The sequence below is a fragment of the Camelus bactrianus genome, chromosome 13 (genome assembly GCF_048773025.1).
Source record: "Camelus bactrianus isolate YW-2024 breed Bactrian camel chromosome 13, ASM4877302v1, whole genome shotgun sequence".
In the NCBI taxonomy this organism is placed as follows: domain Eukaryota; kingdom Metazoa; phylum Chordata; class Mammalia; order Artiodactyla; family Camelidae; genus Camelus; species Camelus bactrianus.
Genome location: NC_133551.1, coordinates 47329442 through 47354079, shown reverse-complemented (window position 1 = coordinate 47354079; position 24638 = coordinate 47329442). Strand labels below are relative to the sequence as shown.

The window sequence follows — 24638 nt, the reverse complement described above, 5'->3', positions numbered from 1 at the left end:
CACAGGTTCGGCGCAACCAGCTTGGGGGGGGGAGGAATGACGTATGGATGTTTATTTAATAATTCTCTCCTACTCCAGCTGAGCGGGGCGGGCGGGGCTGTAAGGGGCGCCCACCCTCGTCTGGAGGGGCTGCTCATAAATCAGAAAGACAAGATCATTAATCAAGGATGGCGCTCAGGGGGGAGGTGGGGGCCAGAGCCAGTGGTCATCCATGAAGGTCCTACCCACCAAGGGCTGGGGGAGTCGAGGCTTCTGTCCCACCTGTGTGAGCACAGGCACCAGTGGGCGGGGCTCTCTGGGACTGGCTCAGTCCTGTGCAGAGAGAGATCTCCATTAGGTCTGGATCTGTCAAGATTGGGGCCCCTCAGTCCCCATGGCATCTCGCAGCCGGACACATTATGGTTTCCCATCCGAGATCTTTTTCACAACCTAGAGAAGGAGAAAGGCAGGATGACATGGCTTCTTCCAAGAAATTCTCTACCCCATGCCCTAGAGGGGCTCAGGACTAGCTTACAGCCTACCTAGGTCAGGGGCCTGGAGGATTGGGTATTTCACCAGAGCAAACAATAGGCCACGTATTGCTGAGCAAATCCAAGATAGGATGGGCTCTGGAGTTGGATGTGGCCTTGGAGCTTTTGGAGATGGGGAAATGGTTCGTTCTCACCTGGCCCCATCCTTTTTGCCTTCCCAGCTCTAGCTCATCCTCTGGTTTGGGGTTTTGAGAGTTAGTTCTTTTCACTGGGGTGAGCTGTCCCCAACCCCAGGCCTTGGTTTCCCAGTTTTTGAAATAACCACATAGGATCAGGCAGATGCTCAGCCTGGTCCTTGGAGAAGAAGGGAGCACAGCTACCCATTCTTGTCTCCTTGTCAGGAATTTACTAGCAGTCCAGGTGGGCATGGCACACACAGCACTGGGCAGAATGCCAAGGGGAGGAGCCAGCTATGCAGGTGTTTCTGAGGGAGGGGATGGTAAAGGCTTTCCAGAGCTGGAAAGTTGAATGGACGCTCCCAGGGAATCTACTGGTGCTGGAAGGAGTTGTAGTCAGAGCCTGCCTCAGCTTCCCTCGAGAGCGGCAGGACAGAGAATCATGGACCCATGGAATCATGGATCTAGAGCATCGTGATATAGGGACACAGCCATCAGGAAGTCACATTCTGAGTCACTGCTAGTGCCCTAAGAGAGAGGTCAGAGAGTAGGCAGGTTTCCCACCATCCTACCCATGCCCCCTACCACTTAGCCCAGCAGGGACGGACTGCCTGTAAGGCTTTCTGGGCCAACTGTCTCCCCGAAGCTGGCAGAACAGGCCACCCTAGGAGATGGTCCTTGCCCACACACACGGCCCTTGTGATTCCACCTCAGCTGATTGAATGTACCTTTTAAACCTCGGCTCTTACCCTTTACAGCTGTCTACCAACATCCTCAACAACTGCGTATAAATTGCCTGTAAGATAAACTTCCCTTTCTGATTGTGGCATCTGGGGTCTTCCTGGATATAGTCTCCTCTCCCGCTGTAGCACTTTCTGCTTACCCACAGGTGCGCCTTCCAGCCAGCTGGGGCTCTTGGGCCTCTTGGCCTTGGTTCCTCCTATTCCCTCAGCCTGGAGCTTGTCTCCTGGTTATAGCCAGTGTGGAGTAATGGTTACACAGTTACTGATTGATCACAGAATCAGGCTGCTGGGGTTTGAATCTCATCTCCTCCACTCTATGTAACCTTTGCGCAGACTACTTAATGTTTCTGTGCTTTAGTTTCTTTATATATAAAATGGGAGTATTAGAATCTCCTCATGGGGTTTTTGTGAGGTGTAAATAAGACAATAATTTTTAGTCCCTCGGTATAATCCTTGGCATTTAGTAAGTGCTTAATAAATTTTAGCTTTTATTTGTATTATTGTCATTATTACTCCCTAGGCCCATCTCTAGTACCATCCCTTCTACTCCTTCAGGAAGTGTTCTTCCTCCTCTGTGAGTTTCTCTGGGTTCTGTTCACTTGTTTTAGGAGGGGTGGGAGGGATCACTCCTTGAGATAGCCTGAGCTATTCCCTGTTCAGTATCGTGCCTAGAGAGTTTTCAGGAAGTTGTAGGGACCTTGTGCAGGGTTTGCACAACGCATGAGGACCACCAGGGCATCTGACGTGCCTAGGAAGAAACAACCAGAAGCCCTGGAGGTGGGTTAGGCCTGTAGCCAGGGACCTAGATTATGTGGGCCTCATCTAGTCCCTGCATCTCTCACTCTCCCTGGGTATCAGACCAGCTCTCTTTGGCAAGTATTTACTTACACTCATGTGCCAAGTGTGGGGTTAATGTCCGGAGTCCGTACTGGTGGAGTGAGCAGTTTGCTCAGGGAAGTGAGGCTAGCAGAGGAGACAGAGACATTTGCAGTTATATTGCTGTGGTGAAGTCCAGTACAGGTGCTGGAGGAGCACAGAAGAGGCAGCCACCAGTGGGGATACTGGCTGGGAATGGAAAAGGCTTCTGGGAGGCAGTGGGAACTAGACCTGAATAATGAGATGGAACTCTTTAGTCGGGTTGGGGGATGATCCAGAGGAAGTGGAAATTTCTGAGAGGCCAGCAGAATGAAAAGTGTGTGTGTAGAAATCCAGTAGTTTGGTGTGGATGGAGTGTAAAGTACGTGGCAGGGTGCTGAAGGGGTGCGGCTGGCTGGGGCTGGACCGCGGAGGCCCATGTAAGCTTGTGAGGAGTTTGGCAAAGCTTTACTCTGAGATAGACACTGAAGTGTGGGAAGGAGAAATGGTCAAATGTGCAGGGTTCTAGGTGCTTAGGGGAACCGAATGGAATGAGGAGGCTGGAGGCAGGACATTCAGATTGGTGAAGTAATCCACAGAAGCCACAAGCACCTGGACTAGTGGTGGTAAGCAGTGGGAAGAAGTGGAGATGCCAGAGGTAATTTGGAGCTCCGTGACAGATTTTGGATGTTGGGGGTGACTGGAAAGGAGTGGTTTGAGAATGGTTCCCGGATATCTGGTTTAGAAATATATTAGGATGGAGGTGGAGGAGCAAGTTCTGGAATGTGGAGTTAGCAGATCTGGGGAGGGGGCATATCTAGAGGACATTCACATACGTGCTTCTGGAAGTCAAGGGAGGTGTGGACTGGGGGTTCAGGTTAGGGATGCCAGCCTGCTGCCTGCCCAGCTATGCCATCCTCTTTACAGAATCACTGAAGATTCAGCTGTGACCACGTTTGAGGCCCTGAAGGCTCGGGTCAGGGAGCTCGAACGGCAGCTCTCCCGTGGGGACCGTTACAAATGCCTCATCTGCATGGTGAGAGGAAGGGAACCTTGGGTGCCCCTGCTCTGGCTTCAGTGCTCCTTGGGGGTTGGAGAGGGTCTCTGCCCTGTGATCTGAGCCCTTCGGAGGGTGGGACAGCCTCAGAGTGATCCCTCCCTTCTCTGCCCATCTTCTCCCTAGGACTCATACTCGATGCCCCTAACGTCCATCCAGTGTTGGCACGTGCACTGTGAGGAGTGCTGGCTGCGGACCCTGGTGAAGTGGCTCGGGGGTTGGGAGGGGGTGGCCATTTGGGGTACCGCCCCGATGTCCATACTTATGCTTGAGCCTATTTGAGGGGAGGGGGAGCAGAAGCATCGAAAACAGCGGGAAGCCAGGATATTCAGCCCCAAGCTCACTACCCTCCCCCCACCCCAGGTTTATTCTGTTCTCCCCACCCATGGGTTCAATGCCTGCTCCCTTCCTCTGGCCCCTCACCCCCAGAAGGCCCCTGTAAAACATACAGTGGTGAGACCCAGGTCAGGAGGAGGCTGGGTGTGGGTAAGCAGGACCAGGGTCTCGGCCCCTCCCCCTCCAGTTACTAAGCTCCTTCTGCTCCTGCCCCTGTTCTTCGCTCAGGAGCAGCCATTAAAATGTCGCCCGGAGACAGCAATAAAAGGCCCGGACGTGGGCTCTGTGTCCTGATCAAAGGCCGCGTGTAATCTCGTTAGGGCCGCGGCAGCCACAGCTGGACCCAGCCTTGTTCTCATTACCGGGGCTCCCGCTGCGGGGCTGGCCAGGCGGTTTGATCCTGGCATCCCCCCAACACAGGAGCGTGCCTGCCTGCTCACAGAGGCCGCCCAGGCCTCCCCAGCCCGGACTGACAGGACCAAGGTTCCTGCACACAACTGGTACAGGGAGACATGGCTGCAGACCCAAGTGCTCACACAGCAGATGTGTGGCACAGGGTCTCACCAGAGCCCTCCCCGTTCTCCCTGCAGGGTGCCAAGAAGCTCTGCCCCCAGTGCAACACCATCACAGCACCTGGAGACCTACGGAGAATCTACTTGTGAGCTAGCCACCCCAGGCAGGCCTGCCTTGAGCCCCACCTGCTCCGCCTGTGACATGACCCCCCCTTGTACATACTTGCACACAGGTTCCCCGTGTACATACATGCACACACACGCACGCACACACATGCACACACACAGGACTCTAAGCCAGAGTAGGGGCTGAGGCCCAGGCCCTGCCTGCTGGCTCCCGCCAAGATTGGAGACCATACCTGTTTCAGGTTCTGTTTCCAGGGTGGGGCATGGAGGCGGGAGTGGGGGAGTAGCCCGGCAAGGCTCCTGAGATCCAGCCCCCAGACTGACAGATGGACAGACAGACATGCAAACACCAGACTGAAGCACATGTAATATAGACCGTGTATGTTTACAATGTTGTGTATAAATGGGACAGCTGGCCCTCTCCCCTCCCCCGGTTGTATGATTTTTCTTCTTTTGTTATGAACACCTGGAAGCAGTGCCTCCTTCAGGGCTGGCTGGGGGCTCGGCCCACCCACCTCTTGGGGTACCTGCCTCTCCCACTCCCTCTCCTGTGGTGTCCCTTCCCTCACCCATGTGCTCGGTGTTCAGTGGTGTATATTTCTTCTCCCAGACGTGGGGCACACGCCCCAAGGGACATGATCCTCTCCTTAGTCTTAGCTCCTGGGGCTCTTCATAAGGAGTTGGGGGGGGGGGGAGGCACAGGAGATGGGAGCCGAGCTGAAGCAGGGGCTGAGACGGGCTGGATGAGGGTGCTTCTGGCTGCCCAGCCTTCTGCCAAGAACCTTTCCTGGGATTAAAGCTGCTGTTCCCAAGGAAAAGTGTTGTCTCCCTTGCCCCTCTCGTGGGCCCCATGGTGTGATGCTGTGTCTGTATATTCTATACAAAGGTACTTGTCCTTTCCCTTTGTAAACTACATTTGACATGGATTAAACCAGTACAGACAGCTGCTGCCTGTGTGTATGTGTGTAGGGAGGGGTGGGTGATGGGGTGGTATGGACAGAGGCAGTTAAGGGGTTAATTCCTGGCAGCAGTATGAAAGGACTTGGCTATGGGTTTGTAAAGCAGTATGGGGTTGGTCTGCTTAGGGGCCAGAGCACTGTCTCGGGTGGGGGTGGGGCTGGGACCTGGACTCCTGACTATTGATGGGTAGGGGCTCCAGGTTAATTCCTTATCGATGCAGAATCGTCAGCTCATTAATCACAGAAGAGGTCAGAGCTTGGGGGTACAGAGGGGATGCATGCTCTATCCCCTAGTCTAGGGCAGGAACAGCTGTAAGCTTGGGTGAAAACACAAACCCCAAACCTCTATCCTTTTCTGGTCCCTTGAAATGAGCCAAGGACCACAAATGGAACCACCATCTCCGTCCCCTGTGGTTTTTTTCTGTTCTCCATCTTAGTGACCAACAGCCTTGTATAGCTACTGCCTAGACCAGACGGAAACAGTAAGAACTCCTTTATCCAGAGTAGACCTTCAAGTCAGGGGACTGAGGCTGGGCAGCTAGCCCTGGAGATGGAGCTCTGTCAAATGGTCATCCTCACTGGACACTGCTGGAAGTAGTGTCTGCTCAGTGCCGGTAAGTAAGCAGCATTCCGGGTGCTCAGGCAGGTGCTCAAAGCTGCAGGTGAGTCCTCACCCAACACACAAAGCCATTTTGAGAAAACAGGATTCTGCTAAAATTAAGACCCCAGAATATCTTCATAACTCCAGACTCCTTTCCTTCACACATTTGCACACACCAGGCCCACCCTCCATCTTCCCGAATCTTAGACACCCATCTCTGGGATACCACAGCAGTAAATATTACAGAATCGGGTCCAGCTGGCAGCTCCTGTCCCTCCCTGAACCCAGATAAATCACCTTGGTTTGAGTCAAGCGAAGGCCCTTCAGAGCCCCAGGATCCTCGGACCCAAGATTCTAGGGGATGTATGTGGCCTGTCGACACAGGGCAGCCCTGGTGATGGCTGAGGGTTTGGAAGAAAAGGTAATGCCCAGTTCCCATCGAGCTGGCTCCTTTCGGATTGCCACTGTCCCCTCTCCTTGCCTTAGGCTCAGTGGCTGGTTACTTCCACCCTGGGGGCCATATGCTGTCTAATAGGAGACATTAACCCAGAGTGGAGGGTATGAAACTTGCCCAACTGTGGGATCCTTCAGCTCCCTCGCATGGCAGAGGCAGCACTGCCACCTGTTGGCCATGGCTAGGAATGCAGCCACAGCAAAAGAATTGGCTGCCAAGGTAGCAGGGAAGTCCAGAAGGCGGAGGCGATGTGGGGAGAGCTTGGCTCTGGAAGACAGAGGGTCCATCACCCCTGAGACTATCATGGGTCAGCTCCTACCCAGAGCTTCTCCAGCCATCTCCTCTGCTGCCTGTCAAACTTTCAAAGCCTATCCCTGCCCCCCAAGTCCCTTGATCACCACAGTAAGCTCATTCAATCAACAAGTATTTATTGAATACCTACTATGTGCCAGCATTGTGCAGCAGTGACTTGTAAACGACAGCTGATACAGAAATCTAAGGCTGAAGCCACCTCTCTTGCCTGGAGAGGATCTGAGTGGGTCTCCCTCAAGGAAATGAAGTTTGTTTCAGGCAAATGGTGCTGGTTCTGACTCAGCTTATCCCAGCTCTCGTATGGCACTGCCATCTTTCTGCTTCCCACTCCATCTGCCCATTATACATGCATCTTGGAACTTTCCTGGATCCAGTGGCTTCCTGGCACCGTGTGGTGGACCCTGACAGGCCTTCCACCTCTGCATCCTCTGCTCTCTTCTGGCTTCCACCTCTGACTCCCTGGCAATGAGGACCCTCTCTGAGTGAACTGCCAAGTGGGATCCATGGGGATGGTGCTCCGGGCTGTGCGGCTTTGCCCTTCTGGGAGCAGAGATCACAATCCAGCCTGACCCTACCCTCTGGCACCTCCCTATAAAGCTCACTTTCCATTCAAGGAATCAAAGATCAACGCTGGGAATCATCTTCACCCCCACTAATCTTTTACAGCCTAAACACAGAAAGCAGCAAGCCTGATGGCTGCACTTGTCCAAACACAACCACTACAAGGTTCCTGCAGAGCCCGGGCACTCCTGCCTGCTGGGATCCTGGGATGAGCAGAGACCACCACAATCCCCCAGGACAGAGGCTCATGAGAATTCTCTACTTGGAGGACCACAGAGTCCCAGAGGGCATTGGGGAGTTGAACCAGAAGAGGACACCACCCATGGATGTAGGTTGTGGGGAGCTGCCAGGCATTTATTTCTGGAACAGAGATGAGGTGGGTAGGGCAAGGAGCTCAGCAGTGGACACAGCTGTGCATAAAGTTGACACAGAGGCTCGTGTAATAAGTAGGGTAATCACGAAGGTGGCTGACATGTGCAGATGACACAAAGTCCACGGAGCGCACTGGGACCCGGTGTGCCAGGCGTGCTTCCACCATGCGCTCCACATCCCTGGCTAGGACCACCTCGTCGGCCCTCGAGTAGAGGTAGAGCTCAGGCCAGCGAGAGGCTGCATCGAGCAGCCTGTCATAGAAGAGGGTGTGGAAGAGGGCGGTGAGTGGAGCGAGCAGGATGTGGAACAGGATTGCCACCAGGGCGAAGGCCACCAGGAGCAGCAGGCGCAGCGCAGCAGGCCGGTGCTCCAGGATGACCGCCAGGGCCCTCAGAGACCCTACCAGATTCCTGTCACCAGGACCGCTGTCAAAGATGGTGCCCACCACACGCAGGTGGCAGAAGCGCCGGTGGGTCTGCAGGAGCTCCAGCACGTATCGGTACAGCATGACGCCGGCGTTGCTGAAGACGTGGAAGAGCAGGGGCTCCTTCTCCACCTCGTAATCAAAGAGCAGCTCAAGGAGCTTCTGGGCCAAGACACGAAGTGAAGGGATGCCCAGGGACTCAGAGAAGAAGACCATGTGCCATGGGGCTGTGTATCGGATCACGATGCAGCCCTGGGGAGAGGAGAGAGGCCTGGTCGGTCCTCAGGGGTGCGGTGGGGAGGTGGAGACAAGCTAAGGGCAGAAGGGCAGCAGCTGCAACTTCCATAAACCCGGCAGCACTCCAGGCCCCGCTGCAGCCTGGGCACCAGCTCACCACTCACAAGTCATGGGTGCCTCCCAGAGGGGAAGATTCCTCCATTTGTCGGGTAATCACTTCATGCTGGCCAAGCCCCCTCAGCCTGGGATGGTCTGTGAAGCCTGGAGCCCAGAGCTCATCTGGAGACATCTGGGCTCACCAGAAGGAAGTCTCCTCACTGTGTCCAGTCCACCCCCTGTCTCCCTCCCATCCCAACCTTGCACCCTCATCTGCTCAACTCTGCCACCAGTAAGGCCTCACTGCTTGCCTACACCCTGCTGCAGCGACTCCGCTCTGCACTGTCCCCACCTCCCAGGGACAAGCAGGTATCCCTCCTGCCCCTGGACCCTTCCCACAAGACCCAACACCCAAGACATAGCCTGCAGGCCCAGCCTTGACCACCAGAGGCCACTCGTGAGCCAGGCCCACAGCATGTTTGTCTCTGGCCACTGCCACCTTCCTGCAGGACCCTGAGAGCAGAGTCCATAATCTCTGGCATCAGGGGCTTGGCACCCAGATGTCTGGTTCCAAGGCCTGGGATCTTTCTTCCCACTGGCCTGGAAATTCCAAATACAGTAAACACTGTTTTTCCTCAAATTCTGAAATCTTCACTGAACTCTAGGCCTTTGTACCCCTCAATGCCTGGGTCAAGTACATTTCAAGAACACCTAGAAGAACCCCTTCTAGGCTAGTTAGAAAAGGCAGCCAAAGCCACCCTGAGTCCTACTCTTCTCTCATTAATATGTGCCAGAGACAAGGGACCCTTTGTCAGGGGAACCTGAATTAGGCCAGCTCAGGGGTCAGACAGTTCCGGCCTCAATTCCTAGCACCACCACTTACTTATTAACAGTGTGGATGGATAAAGAGCAACTTACTTCATCTTTTTGAGTCTGTGTCCCCATCTATAAGTTGGGATAACATCCATCTCATAGGATTATGGTGAAAATTAAATGAAAAAAATGTATCTCAAGAGCCCAAAACAGCATTTGGTACAAAGTTCTCAACTGAGAGTAGCAGTAATTAGTGGTGGTAGGGTAATAGCAGGAGGAAATGAAATGGGCACAGTACTTGAATGACCCACAGCCAAACTGGGATGGTCAGCCGAGGGAACCCTGCCATTAGCTCCCTGACTTCGTCCTCTCCCTCAGACTCCCCTGTGACCTCTGCCCCACTCCTCCTGGCTCTGCTCTTACCAGGGCCCTAGTGGACCTAAGCACCCCTCCCAAGACTCAGCAGAGTGGGTAACTGATGCCACCTGGCCCCTCAGCTCTGGCAAATTTCACAAAGGGCTCCACTCTAACTCCCCAGTGGGATGTGAAATGTCTTTCTACCCTCCCTCCACCTACACGCATTGCCCACGAACACACACACACTCCACATCACCCCCCCCCCACATACACACACACAACTGCTTGAACTAAACACAGCCTGTCCACCTCACACCTCACAGATGCCGATGCCCACGGCACCTACCACTCACTAGGGTACCCACTGCACCACCTGCTAAGTGCACTAAGGACCACATCCACAAGGACACACACCACTGCAGGTACAACCTCCCAGAGTGCATGTGTGCACACACATACACACACTCCTCCCCGTGGAGTTCCCATGCAGAACCACCTGCTGGTGCAGACATAAACTCAGCAATTCCTGTGAGCTCACCACCTCTGGGGGCCCGGGGCCTCTACCTCCACATCACCTGTGAGTGCATCTACAGAACTCATCTTGTGAACAGCCAGCACTCCCCGTGAAGCTCCTCTGGGCCTCACTTTTTTTTTTAACATTTTTTATTGATGTATAATCATTTTACAATGTTGTGTCAAATTCCAGTGTAGAGCACAATTCTTCAGTTATACATGAACATATATATATTCATTGTCACATTTTTCCTCTGTGAGCTACCATAAGATCTTGTGTATATTTCCCTGTGCTATACAGTATAATCTTGTTTATCTATTGTACAATTTTGAAATCCCGTCTATTGAGGTTTCCAAGGTGCCTGTTGCCACCTCTGCAGTCAGATGCCCCTAGAAGCCCCTGCACCAAGGACCAGGCTCTCACTGCCTGGCAGATCCTTGTCTCCTCTCTCTCCCCAGAAGCCAACCATCTCTCCATCTCCTCACATGCTTGGTCCCAGCCTGCTCCGCCCATCCTCGCGTCACTCTCCTGTATTCTCAGTCTCTTTCTCGCTCCAGATTCCTGCTCAAACCAATCTCATTTTTAAAAAAAAGGGGGGGTATAGCTCAGTGGTAGAGTGCATGCTTAGCATGCATGAGGTCATGAGTTCCATCCTCAGTACCTCCATTAAATAAATATACCTAATTACCTCCCTTACTCCTCCAAAAAAAAAAAAAAAAAAAAAGCCTCTGCCTTTACACCATGTTCCCCGCTAACTGTCCCACCCTCTCTTCACCTTCCTAGACAAACACTGGCACCCGCCCTCCCCACCTGATGGCCTCCCGCTGACTCCACTCTGACAGCTGAGCTGCTCTTACCAAGGGCGCCCAAGTGGCCAAATCCCACGACACCTTTCAGTCCCCACCGTACTTTCCTCCCAGCAGCATTTGGGATCACGCGTTCCTAGAAATACTCTCCGGTAGCCCTGGCACCAGATAGTATCCGGGAAAAAATGGACTGTTCTAGATTTAAAAGAGGCTTAAGGGACAAAATAACTAGGTGCAACAGGTGATCCTGGACTGGATCCCAGTTTGGGAAAATCAGCTATAAAGGAGACTTGGGCACCTATTAGAGACTCTCAATAAGGACTGGCAACTAGATGAGATTAAAAATGTATTAACATGGGACGGTGGAAATCATGGTCTGAAAAATAAAGCAGGGCATAAAATAGTGTACTCAATAGATCTTATTTAGGTAAGAAAAAGAGATGCACACACAGAAAAAAATGCTAAAAGGATATATATTAACATGGAAATAGAGGTAATATCTAGGTGGTAGAATACAGTGCTTTTATTTTCTTTTAAATGATAAAGTATTAGGAGTTCGGGATTAGAAAAATCTTTTCTCCACTCTCATCTTATCCTCCTGACCAGAGGGTAAAGGCACCCTTTCCTTTTCCAGACAAACACTACCCCCACCAGCCCTGCCATCTCAACCCCTCTGCCTGCCCGGGGGTGACTTCCTCCCCCGACTCCACCACTTCCTCCCCGTGCCTTCTGCCCCAAGAACATCTTTCCTGTCTGCCCTACAGCAGCCCATTTCCCTAAGACTTCCTGTGGACTCTGTCACACTCCCCTGGGTTTTCTGGTCCATCTGCAGCCACTCCGCATGGGACCCTCTTCGTCTTCTTTAAGTTTGGGTTCTGTCCTGGGCCTCTTCTCCCTGCCTTCTACACACTCCCTAGGGGCACCTCATCCACCCCAGAGCCCACGGCTTCTCTTCTAGTGCTCCTTGTTTCAAAGAACACACCCGCCTCTACCCAGGATCTGCTGCAGCCAGAAACCTGGCATTATCCTGGTCCCCTCCCTATCCCTGCACCCACACCCAATCTCTCATCAAACTACCACTCTGCCTCCTGATAAGCTTCTTATCCATCAACTTCCCTCCACCGGCACCACTAGCCCCAAGGTCCTGACCACTGCCACAAACGCACTTCCTGGCCCGCAGTCCTGGCGCCCCAACACTTTCCCCACCCTGCAGTGAGGGACTTGCAGAAGCACAAGTCAAACATCACACCCCTGCTTAAATCCCCTCAGGACCCTCCCCAGCCTCATCTCTTGACACCTGCCCTTTCTTTCACCCTCTGTTCTAGCCACACTCACCCACTCCTAGTCCTCTGCCTGCCCTCCTGGATCTTAATCTTTGAAGCCAGACAAGCTAGCCTAGCCCAGTGAGTGGAGTTCAGCAGCAGCTGAAACTCCTTAAGGAGTAAGGCAATCTGTAAAAAGCGATGCCAGAGGACCAGGCTTGTCAGCTGAGGGGAGGCCTCAGGCTGAGAACTACACTAGTTCCTCTCCCACTGCAGAGCCACCACACGCCTGGGGCACAGAGCAGACTGGGGTCAGGGGAGGGAGGCTCGGCGGGGGGCACCAGCTGGCCTTTCTCCCAGGTGACTGCCATCCCTCCTGCATCCAGAGCTGGCAGCTGGCAGCTGGGGGTCTGTACTGACACCACCCTGCTTTGGGAGTTCTGGGCTGAGGAGGGCAGGGCAGGGCCAGGCCAGTGGCCAAGGCCATGAAAGGGGCTTCCAAGATATAACCACACCCTCCCCAGGCTCTTTCCAATTACCACAACCTCGACATCCAACTCTTGATGCGACCTGAGATGAAGCAAGGGACCCTCAGGCTTGAATCTCTCTTCCAAGAGGCCCTTCTAGTCTGGAAACATGAAGGTGCCACAGTCAACCCTAAGACACTCACCTGGTCAGGAATGGAGAAAGTCCTACGAGTCCAGACTATGCCCAGCACCCCGGCCCAGGCTCTTGCTGCCCAGAGAGGCAGCACCGGCCAACGAGACCTGAGGTCTGGGCTGACTCCACAGCAGGGAGCACATCTGGGATGGGCTGCCCAAAGCGGGGCTTGGGGAGGAAGGAAGAGGAAGCAGGTCGGGGGCTGAAGGGGACAGATCAGGCCACAGAGATGGCAGCCAAGGAGGGTAATCCTGCCCAGCCCCCACGGGCCCAGCATCTTCCTCGCAGGCCATTCATAGTGCCAGTCCCAGGCCTGTCACACTGGTGGTAGGTCAGCCGGGAGAGGAGGGCAGCCAAGGCTGGGAGACCCCCTACAGAGCGGCCCCAGCCGGCTGGCTGTCCTCACGCCTGCAGTACTCACCCTTTTGTGGTAGATGGCGCTGTACTTGGCCAGGTTCTTGTCAGTGCAGCCACCCCAGCCCAAGAGAATCACCAAAGGCTGCCGAGTCCCCGCATCCTTCCCGCCTTGGTTGGGGCTGTTCTCTGAAACACAAACAATGGGACTGTCAGCCCCGACTTGGGGTGCGGGGTGGGGGTGACTGGCCAATCCAGAGCCAGCCCCATGCTGGCCGCAGGCGCCAGGCCCAGGCATCCCACCAGCCCCCGAACCTCAGGTTCCCACCGGGCGCCCTCCCCTGTCCGCTTCAGACAGCTTTTAGGCTTCTCAGGAGGCACTGCAGGGTAGCTGCAAAAACCCACGTGAGGGCCCCTTTCTTTAATGACTCCAAGACAGAGCCCAGGTGAGAAAAGTGAATAAATACTTCCTCCATGCAATTTCACCTTCTAATCCAGGGATCAGCAAACTACAAGCCATGGGCCAAACTCCGCCCATGATCTGTTTTCATATGACCTTCAAGCTAAAAATAAAAATGTTTTTTACTTTTTAAAATAGTAAGAAAAAGAAAGAAAAATCAAAAAAAGAATATTTTGTGAAAACCATATGAAATTTCAATTTGAGTATCCACAAATAAAGTTTTATTGGAATACAGTCAAGCTGCTTGCATACTAAAACACCAGAGCTGAGTAGCTGCAACAGGGACCATATGGTTCACAAAGCCTAAGGCACATAGTGGCCCTTTACAGAAAACGTCTGCCAGCTCCTGTTCTAACTCTATGAGCAGATGGAAGAAGAGGGTTTTAAAAGAAGGAACAGATAGGACAGTGTAAGCAGGACAGTGGAGCAGACGGACTCTGAGGGCCCCTATAAACCACCCACCACATTCAGACAGAGAATAGTAACAGCTAGTATTTACTGAGGTTTAACCCTCACAACAACACTACCAGGAATAGTATTACAGATGAGGAAATTGAGGGGTTAAGGCACAGAGTGGTTAAGTCATTTGCCTCAAGTCACACAGGAAGTATAGAGCTGAGAATCTGGTCCCCGTTCCCCATCCTAACTAAGCCACTTGAGACCTTCTGTGCCACCAGCCCACAGCTAGAAGCATGTCCTTTGGTGACGTGCCAGGGCACAAGCCAGCTGCCTCTTCCAGGGCTGCTTTAGGAGGCCTCCCTGCAATCTTGTTGGTTAGACCTCCTCTCATTTCCCCTGCCAAATGAGTACCCACCCCCTGAGGGCGAATTCTGTGCAGGGACCGTCTGTTGCTAGTTATCTGCCCTCCAGAAAGAACTGGGATGTACCCTTCCAAGGATAAAGCCACTTGGCTATGCTCAGCTGCCACCCCAAGATTTATGGATGCTGCTGGTGACCTGGCAACAGTAAATTTCAAGGCTAGTTAAGAGGATGGTAAATATAAATCACTAACCTTTGGACAAAAGGAAGACAACAATTTCCTGTGGAAATTAATGTGATTGAAAAGTTCAGTGTTCCTGCTCTCCAGCAGTGGCGACTCTGGCCTTTGGAGATTAACTGCCCGCACCCATGGGGATCCCAGGCTGGGTTGCTACTCAGCCTGGAGCAGGAACTGCCAGCACCTCGGTCCCTTGCTGACACCTGCCAGCCCTCCCAGGCTCCCCTGATGCCGGCCTCAGCCTCTGATGAGGGGGACAGTCCCACAGTCTAACTCAGGCCACTCCAAATATTCTCACCACCTTTCTTTGCCTGGTGGCCCCTGTTCTTGGCCAGGGCAGCTCTTTGCCTGCATTGGCCCTTCTAGTGGAGAGGTTCTATCTGGGATTCACTGGGGCCCCACCTTGCTGGGGGTGACTACCCCTGAAGTTCGGGCCTTGGCTGCCTCATGGGTGGTAATCAACAGCTACTGTTTGGATCTAATTTGACCCTCTGAGGTCCAGCAGCTGGATTTCTGCCCCAGGGAGGCTCCTTACCTCTGTGTGGCTGCCTGAGCATAGGCTCCCCTCCCCCAGCCCACAGTGCTCCCCTCCACGTGCCATAACCAAGACACCAGCAAAGGGTTTGGGGATTTATTTCAGAACCAGAGAAGGCATCCAAGGGAGGTCACATCCCCTGGAGGCCACCCCAATCAGCAGCAGGGGTGCATTCCCAGTCAGGGAAGGTTCAGACCCTTCTGCTGGGCCTCTGAGCTGCCCCACCCCTACGGCTGGGATCTGTAACACCATTTTGCCCCACTGCAGGTTTTCCTGGTGCCCTTGGCTTCACCAACTCAGGTAGGAATGACTCTTCACCAGATACGCATCTCCAGGAAGAAATTCAGAATACAGACACCCTGGACACCCTGCCTCTTCCCAGAGCCCAAGCTTCCCGTAATGTTCCTAAAAGGAGGGAACTGATCCTACTCCAGCCAGGCACTGGAGGCGGCCCCACTCTGAGCCACAGCGTGCTCCTCCTATCCACAAGCATCTCCCAGGGCCCTCCTCCCCATGCCCACTCCTAACTCGCAGCCTTCAGCATCACCTCCTCCCCCTGCAGCTGCGCTGCCCATTCTGATTCTCGACATGAAGTGCTATAATCCACAAAAGCCCGAGGTGCAACAGGGCTGAGAGAGTGAGGGTGACCAGGAAAGGCCTCCCAAAAGAAGACATGCTTGCTGCACTGGCCATGAAGGACCAACAGGAGCCATGCCAGGTGGAGAGAAGGTATAAGCAGGGCAGGGGGCGATGGAGATATTAAGTCGGTCTGGGGCACAGCAAGCAGTCCTGGGTGGCTGGAAGCCTGGGTGGGGGAGCAGCGGTGAGCAGGAGAGCTGCCGAGGGTGGGACTGGGGACTGATCCTGCAAGGCCTCCAAGCCATGCCTAGGAGGCAGGATTTTATCCCAAGCAGAGGAGAGCAAATGAAGATTCTGGAACTCAGGGAGTGGCAGGATCCAATCTGTATTGCACAATTATTTGTCTAACCTCTGGCTCTGTCTGTGTCTTCCCTCAGCCAGCAGGCTCCATGAAGGCAGGACGGGGTTTGTCACATTGATCGCCACCTCCCTGATGCCCAGCACTGTGGCTGGCCCATCCAGGCACTAGCAGAAATGTGCTGAATGAATGAACACGTGGCTGCAAAGTGAAGGATGGATACCACTGCCCTCTCCAGAGTAATAAAAGTAATGGCTAAAGTATTGTTATTTATTGCCACATCCAGATCATGATTCCTCCCTCCTCTGTAAAAAAAAAAAGCCCCTGCTCCTTTTATGCTCAGTCCACTGGTCATCACCCTCTCCCCTTCCCACTGCTGACATCTCCCAGCTCTGGCCACTGCCCCTCGGGCACTGAAGACCAGGGCACTGGCTCAGTCTCCCACTTGTACTCTGGGGTGGACCATGGCCCTGCGCAGACAATCAAACCCACCTTGGTCCTAAACCATCACAAACCTCTCTGAATTCCACATCTCCTTTGGCTTCTACCTCCCTCTTTCCCATCACCCAGAAAAACAGTAACAATATCAACAAAAGGAGCATTGTGGCAGGCACTGTTCTAAGCACTTTACATATCAACTCATTTCATCTTCACAACAATCCTATGAACAAGGTACTGTTACTATTCTCATTTTACTGATAAAAACTAAGCCACAGGGAGAGTAAATCATTTGCTCAAGGTTACAGAACTAATAAGTAGTGAAGCTGGGATCCAGGTAGTCTGACCCTTAGGGACCAGCTCATCACCACTATCCCAGCTGGCTCCCTGGGTAAAAACCTCAAGCACCTGGTCTTAACCAAATCTCTACTGGCTCAGCTCCAAACCTGGACACATAGCTAACTCAGTATATCAACAGATCCAACACTGACCTCTTCCACCTGCTCCTCCTCAGGGACTGGCACCACAGCCAGAACCTCAACTTATGCTGCCTCTGTCCACAACCATCCTAGGAGTCAGGTGCTATTGCTATCTCCATTTTACAGATGAGAAAACAAAAACACAGAGAGGGCAAGTCCCTTTCCCCAAGAAGACCTAGCCAGGAAGTGGCAGAGCCAGCATCCATCTCTGGTCCACCATGCCACACTGCCCCGCCTCCAGGACCTTGATCATGCTCCTCACTCCCAGCCCAGGACACTGATGCTCCATGTTTACGCTTTGCTAATGCCCACTCCACCTGCTGAGTCAGCTCACTGTCCACGTCCAGGAAGTCCTCCCTGATGCCCTTCCCAACCCCTTCTCGCCCTCCCCACCCCAAATCACCAGACTAGGTTAGATGCCCCTCCTCTGTGCCATCACAGCACCGCCATCACCGTGCCCCTGCGCTTACCCACCACACCAAATGGGTCCATTAGGAACAGGTCGGAGACTGCTGTAACATGCAAGGCTAGCAGGGGCAAAGGCCTGAGCCAGAGCAGTGGGAGACAGGTAGGAGCAGGGAGAGAGATGATAAGGAGGAGAGAGTCACAACAATTTTGGTACGTGTATCAAAAGCCTCAAAAACATGCAACTTTTGACTTAGTAATTCTACTTCTATGGAATAAAAATGTTTATCATATGGAAATACTCAGTAATACATGAAGCAGGTCATGGACATAAAGGTAAGAGTTAAAATTATAAAACCCTTAGAAGAAAACCTAAGAGTAAATCTTTGTGACCTAGGATTAGGGAATGTTTCCTTAGTCATGATCAAAAGTACAAGGAATAAAAGAAAAAGTAGATAAATTGGGACTTCATTAAAATTGAAAACTTTTGTACATCAAAGGAGACCATCAAAAAGTGAAGAAACCCACAGAATGGGAGGAAATATTTGCAAATCACATATCTGATAAGGGGTTTGTATCCAGGGTATATTAAAAAAAACTGTCACAATTCAACAATAAAAAGACAAATAACCCAAACGTAAAACGGGCAAAGGATCTGAATAGACATTTCTCCAAAGAAGATGTACAAATGGCCAATAAGAACATGAAAAGATGCTCAACATCACAGTCATTACGGAAATAAAAAAAACCACAATGAGACAGCACATTATACCCACTCAGATGGCTATAATCAAAAAGTCAGTGATAACAAGTGTTGATGAGGATGTGGAGAATTCAGAACCCTCATACACTGCTGGTGAGTATGCCAAAAGTTGCAGCCACTTTGGAAAATAGTTTGGCAGTTCCTCAAAAAAAATTAAACATGGAACTACCATATGACCAAGCACTTCCACTCTTGGGTAGACATCCAAAAGAACTGAAAACATATATCCACACAAAAACTGGTACACGAATGTTCACTGCAGCATTATTCACGACAGCCAAAAAGTTGAAACAATCCAAATGTCTACCACCTGTAAATGGACAAATAAAATGTGGTATATCTATTCAATGGAACATTATTTGGTCACAAAAAAGAATGAAGCACTGATACAGGCTACAATATGGATGAACCTTGAAAACATATGCTAAGTGAAAGAAGCCAGATGTTAAAGACCATATGTTGTATGATTCCATTTATATGAAATGCCCAGAAGAGGCAAATCCATGGGGCAGAAAGTAAATTAGTGGCTGCCAGGAGCTGGAGGGAAGGGGTAATGGGAAGTGACTGCTAATGGCTCAGGGTTTCTTTCTGAGGTGATGAAAATGTTCAGATGTTAGATAATGGTGATGGTTGTACATTTCTGTGAATATAATAAAAATCAATGAATTGTACATTTTAAAAGGGTGAATTTTATAGTATGTGAATTATACATCAATAATGTGATTATTTTGAAAATTAATAATAAAATTTGAAAACACATTAAGCAAAAAAAGTGAGCTGCAAAGCAGTATATATAACAGAACACCTGTCTACATATATACACATATATTTATGCATAGAAAAATATATGTCAAATATTAATATAGCAATTATTTCTGGGATTAGAGGCAATTTCTTTTTCATGAGTATTTTTACTCATTTTCTAAAGTCCATATGTGTCACATTTTTGCGGTGAGAGTTAAAAATGTTATTTTTTTAAAAGGCGGGGGGCCAGGTAGATGTCTAGCAGAGTCAACAGCAGCTGAGACATCAGAGAGATTATGGATGCCCAGAAGCCCCTCGGCAAGGCAGAAGAGTTCTTTTCAAACCTAGCACTTACTGAGTACCCTATAAAACAATTTAATCTCACGGACTCTCTGTCATCTGGACTTTTCTCAACAAACAACGCTGACATCGATAATACAAGAATTACAGATATATACTTTATCATACAACAGTTCAAGTCATAAAAGTAAAGCATAAATTAGATTGTGTATATCCCAGGAGCATATGGGGAAGACAAAGGAAAGGGCTGACAAGGCATACGGATCTGTGGAACAATATGTGCTTTTCATCTGCAAGCCAGAATCAAAATACAAAGAACGTTATGTTTTCTTCTCAAAATGCGAAGAAGAAAAGGATCCTCACTTTCCTCTACTCCCAAGAAATACTTTCTAGTCTCACAGTTCCTATATTTAAACCAAATAACTTTATTTGAAATTTACTTTTTTTCCTTCTTTTTCACTTTTTGGAATCACAGCATAGGCAAGTAGCATGGTATCGAAGAGTACATACTGTATAAAATCCTATCTGGGTTCAAATCTCCGGCTCTGCCACTAATTACTATGAAACAGACCTTAAGCCAGTTCTCTAAGCTCCAATTTCCTTATCTATGAAATGGGGATAATAATTCAAATGATTAAATAAGCTAGTGACTACTGAAGGCCTAGCATGTTACCCTGGCACAAAGAGTTCAATGAATTGAGGTTATTATTACTTCATGAGGAATACATGCTCACTGTAGAAAAAATAGAAAATGAATATCTCATAAAACTGAAATCAGACTGTTTCGTAATCTGCTTTATTCCATTTAGCAATATATTGTGAACATCTCTCCCTGTCAGTTTGTATATTTCTACACCATTCTTTGCAGTGGCTGCAGAGTGGCTATAGAGTATTTCATAATTTATGGTGACCAAGTTCCCAGTATTGGACATGATACTGTTTCCAATCTTTTGCTGTTATAGAAATATTTTAATGGACACCTCCTTCTTCATGCATGTCCTTAACTGGATCTGTATTTGGGCAGCACTTCCTAATGGCACCTGAAATCTGCATTGCACAAGCTTCAGAGTGAGGTTACCAAGTTGAAATCTGGGATAACTTGGAGCCAGATGCTTCACCTCCCTGAGCTTCTGTTCCTCATAAGAGTACTCCCCACTTTACAAGACGGTCGTGAGGAGTAATAAAATCACGAGAGGCGCTTTGGCCTCCCTGGCGTGTGAACAGGGCATGGTCTACAGTGTAAGCGCGACAGAAACCCCGGAGACCTCAGACAAAGGGGGCCTGCAGAGGGCCCTTCAGGTCTAGAGCTCAGATCCAGGGCCCAGCAGAGCACCTGCTATAAAGCACACAATCTAGGAAGAACCTCTATTAATGCATGAGAAAAAAGAAATCATGATTCAAAAAATAAACAAAACTCCTGTTGTTGTTTTTTTTAAAAAAAAAAAGCACCTCTGGGGTCCCCACAGACAAGAAAAGGGTCTAGTTAAAGTCACTCTTCATCTGGTCTCTGAGGCCTCTCTGGTGTGAAGGCTCTTGAGGTTTTATCTCACTCCCGGCTCCTGGAAGCACACTGGCCTCTGATCAAGGCCCCGCTCCCTCCGTCCACTCTCAGTCCTCGTGGCCCCCTTACTTCTGCACTTCCTGCTGCTCCCCAGCACCTGTAAGCCCTCCAAAGAAGCTCCAGGTCCAGCTCAGGTCACTCTTCTCCAGGAAGCCAGCCGACCCCTGGGGCCACCATGGTGGTCCAGACTGTGGTCCACTCCAGACTGTTTCCCCAGTGCCACAGAAAACCTCCTGGGGGTTAAGATGATGTCTACATTTCTTTGACCCCAGTCAGTGCTCAGCAGAAGAGCAGACTGGCAATTAAGCCTGGGTTCACAATAAACTCATCACTTCCCTTCTCTGTGACCCCCGGAAGGCTTTCTTTATACTCTAAAAACGTGCCCCTTGTCCCAGCCCCATTAATTTCTGTGAATCAGTTATTTCTAAAAATGTTTACTGAACATGAGAGCAACAGGGTGCCTTTAAGAAGGCCTGCTGGCCGGCCAGCGAGCCGCAGAGGGGCCCTGGGGCGGGACTTGGCTGACCCTGCTCTGGCTGGCAGGAGGGGTGACACAGCCCTGGCCTGGAGGGCAGAGCAGCTCGGCTCCAGCCCACAGTGCTGTGCCGCCAAGTGACTCCTTTCAGCTCATTTGGCACTTCATCCTTGCCAAGCACCAGCAACAGTGAGCAAAACCCTCAAAACAACACGACAGGGATCCCTGCTGCGGGAGCCCCGAGAACAGAAGCGTCCCCCAGGAAATGAGATGAGTCAGGTATTAGGAGGGTGAGGGGATCACTGGTCAAAGAAGAGTGGGTGGGGTGGCGGGAAATGCCAGGTCAAGCATCGGCTTCAGCAAAGGACCAGGTGGACGACCCTCATTCGGCACAGGCAAACATGGATTCTTGAGGGTGGGAATCCCAGCAGCAGGATCCTGGGCTCTGAATGACCCCAGATCTGTAGCTGCCTTCCAGCAAACTCATGTGCCAGCAGCAGCTGCTCGCCTCTCTATCAACGCACAGGAGTGCTGGAATCTGCGGCTTCAATGTTCAAATATGGGGGAAAAGCAATTCCAGAAACCAAATGTGACTGTCCTACACACTTCTCCACCATTAAACAGTAACTGCAAAAGAGAGACAATCTCTGGGGCCCCCAAAGATCACCACTCTGTGAGGTCATGTCAGCCTAGAGGGGAGCTCTCCACAGACAGGAAGCAAACAGATCCAGGGGATCCCAGTGCTGTCACCTCCTTCTGGAGTTCCTACAGCCTCCAGTTCAGCTCCAGGGTATGCATTTTGAGAGGGAAAAGCATGACAAACCAGTGCGGAGGAGCAATCAGAAGGAGGAGGTTATGAGAGCTGCACCAGACGGGGAGGAGCCGAAGGCCCTGGAGGTACTTTTCTTGGAGAAGAGATGAAGCTGTCCTCTTGAAAAGAGAGAAAGAGGGATTACCTTGTTCTGTGTTGTACCCACGACCCCCTAGCCCTGCAATTACCACATCGTTGTGAAACCACCTGCTTCTAAGCCCTCAGCCCTCCCCAGAACCACAGCTCCTTGAAGGGAGCCTGTGTGTGAGTCACTTCTGAGGCACAGGCAACCAGTCCGTGGCCAGGACACAGCAAATGCTGAACTGAAAGCAGAAATGGCAGGAAGGCCTATTGTGGCTCAAGAAAGGGAAATGCTTTCTAACAATCCAAGTGTCCTCCAACAAGCCAGGGTATTTGGGAGGGAGCGTCCTGTCAAGGAAGGATCTGGTAGCAACAGAACGCTCTCATGCTAGTAGAAGGATACAGCACAGAATGGCACCCGGAGATTTCTTCCAATTCCAGGACCCTGAAGCAGGGAGGGGAGCCACTTGGGGTGGAAATACACCAACAGAGCACCTGTTCCATGCCAGGCACACCCATCCAGCCACTGTCTTGTTAACATTCACAATCCTGTGCAGAGGCACTCTTATTACTCCTACTTTGTGGTGGAGGAATCTGAGGCTTAGGGAGGTTGGATAACTTGCCAAAGTCACAGAACAGTAGGAGGTGGAGCTGAAATGCGAACCAACACCACTAGGCTGCCCGTCTGGGCTGAGGGAGAACTTTGTCTTTCCCACCATGCAGAAGGCAGCTCCAGCCATTTGCAGCTGCAGGCTCTCCAAGGGCAAAAATATTAACTGGCTTCATCTCCCGCTGAGGCCAAAACTTTTCAAAAGCATTTCTACATCTATAAGCCCAAGAGTCCTTGACTAACACATCTAGCTCTAGGGACATACAGCTGGTCTAAAGCCAGCTGTTCTATGAGAGCCTAGGGACTGCCCTTCCATCCCAGACCCCACCCACGGAACACAAGGTGCTACAGGAGGGGTCTAGGAAGGCTCTCCTGAAGGAGGTAACATCTGAGCTAAGCCTTAAATGATGAACCAGACAAGCTAGGGGACAGTGTGGGGCAGCAGAGGGGAAAGGGCATTCCAGACAAGACAAAACAGCAGGAACAAAGGCAGAGAAGCAAGAAATGTGTGGAGAATCACAAGTAGCCTGGGGTTGCCAGAGCATAAAACTCAAATTGAACAGTGGAAGGACATAGTGATCAACGAGGTAAGCAGGGGCTGCTAAATTATGAAGAACTTTGAATGCCAGGCTAAGGAATCTGGACTTGATTTATCCTGAAGGCAATAAGGAGCCACTGAAGGGTTTAACACAGAACAGTGATAGAAGACTTTGCATTAGGAAGATTGCTGTGCTGGCAATGTAAGAGGTTGAACTGCTGCTGGCAGTGAGACTGGACGTGTGAAGGCAAAGTGGAGTAATGCAGGCAAGACATGCAGCCCAAGCTAGGGTGTACTTCAAGGCTCCTCCTCTACCATACCTCCCAATCAGGACCAAACTTTCCATCCCCTGGGCCCCCGATTCTATTTATACTGCCAAGGATCCAGACCTGCTCTACAGGCACACACACAGGCCTCCCACACACCTTTTTGCTAATGATATGACTATAGGGATGAAAACAGTGCTAATCACTAAACTCATTCGTTTCCAGGCACTAGGCTGGATCCTTTACACAAACAATCTCAGCTGTGCAACCAACAACTCTGTGAGGAAGGTTACTATTGGTACCCCAGTTTTGCAGATGAGAAAACAGAAGTTCAGAGCTGGAAGTCTCTGCCAAAGGTCATCCAGCTACTAAGAGAAGTCAGGATTTGAACTGACTTCTATCTCATGGCAGCAACTGCTCTGTTAACCACTGTCAAGGAGAGTGGAGAGGAGGCATGAAGGTTCTGTGTCCCAGGCTTCTGCAAGGGCCCCAGGGAAAATAGTGGGTGGGACCCCCTAACCACAACCACCGAAGAAAGGCTAGCACAGTGGGAAACCTGGCCCCAAACAAAGGAATCAGGAGGGCCCCTGCCCTCGGCAGCCTTCAGTTACCAGTAGAGAAACAGGGGGATGGACTCCAGAACTCCAGCTAAAGAGACAGAAAAAAAGGCCCCCAACCTCGGTTGGGGGTGGGAGACGCGGGGGGGGGGGGGGGCTCGAACCGGGAGAGCGCTCTGGGGGCGGGGCTTACCGGGGGCGGGCCTCTCCGGGCCCGACCAAGTCCAGGATCTGCGGGACCCTATAAGGGGGCCGCGAGAGGGCGGGGCCGCGAGAGGGGCGGGGCCACAGCTGCGCTTGCGAGCCAGACTCGTTAGGTCACCTACCCACGACTGGACCCAACCCTTGTTCCATACCCTGGCTCCGGCAGGACTGATCCGGGATCTCGATAGTGTAGTCCAGCTGGGCCGAGGCCATGGTGAAGGCGCCTGCCATCTGCCCGGGCCTCCTGCAGGAACTCCCGCTCGCGCGCCCGCTCCTCGCCCGAGCGACTCCTGGGCACCGCCCAATCACCACCCACCTCCCTCGACGCTGCCCAATCCGGGAGCCGCACTCCGTGACCGCCCGCCCTAGCAACCACCGAGTCTCTCTCCGAGCCTCTCGGCGCACCCCACTAGCTCGGCC

General features: G+C 51.6%; 2 protein-coding genes and 1 long non-coding RNA gene across 7 annotated transcripts in view; 1 reads left to right on the top strand and 2 right to left on the bottom strand.

The window, feature by feature from the left end:
- Window positions 1-5218, top strand: part of RNF220 (ring finger protein 220) — a 210342-nt gene extending 205124 nt beyond the window's left edge. For all 5 annotated transcript variants that reach the window (XM_074376604.1, XM_074376602.1, XM_074376603.1 and 2 more), the window contains 3 exons: window positions 3172-3280; window positions 3428-3502; window positions 4228-5218. In XM_074376604.1, coding sequence (XP_074232705.1) covers window positions 3172-3280; window positions 3428-3502; window positions 4228-4299 — 256 coding nt within the window. In that variant the 3' untranslated portion in view covers window positions 4300-5218. The remainder of the gene's footprint in view (window positions 1-3171; window positions 3281-3427; window positions 3503-4227) is intronic.
- LOC141579599 (uncharacterized) lies at window positions 31-3178 on the bottom strand. The gene is made up of 2 exons (XR_012511318.1): window positions 1530-3178; window positions 31-429 (listed from the first exon to the last, which is right to left on the bottom strand). It is a non-coding gene; the product is annotated as an uncharacterized LOC141579599 (long non-coding RNA).
- Window positions 5219-6700: 1482 nt separating the features above from the next.
- Window positions 6701-24605, bottom strand: TMEM53 (transmembrane protein 53). Its single transcript, XM_010946071.3, has 3 exons — window positions 24371-24605; window positions 13125-13246; window positions 6701-8210 (listed from the first exon to the last, which is right to left on the bottom strand). Exons 1-3 carry the CDS (start codon window positions 24447-24449, stop codon window positions 7557-7559), a joined length of 855 nt encoding a protein of 284 aa, XP_010944373.1. The 5' UTR covers window positions 24450-24605; the 3' UTR covers window positions 6701-7556.
- Window positions 24606-24638: the final 33 nt, after the last annotated feature.

Bases quoted from the DNA above. Each gene is read 5' to 3' on its own strand.
- TMEM53 (XM_010946071.3), bottom strand. From the start codon at position 24,449: ATGGCAGGCGCCTTCACCATGGCCTCGGCCCAGCTGGACTACACTATC. The intron at 13,247-24,370 runs GTATGGAACAAG...TTTGTGTTTCAG, and splicing joins TCAGTCCTGCCGGAGCCAGG to AGAACAGCCCCAACCAAGGC. The intron at 8,211-13,124 runs GTGAGTACTGCA...TCCTCTCCCCAG, and splicing joins GCGCCATCTACCACAAAAGG to GGCTGCATCGTGATCCGATA.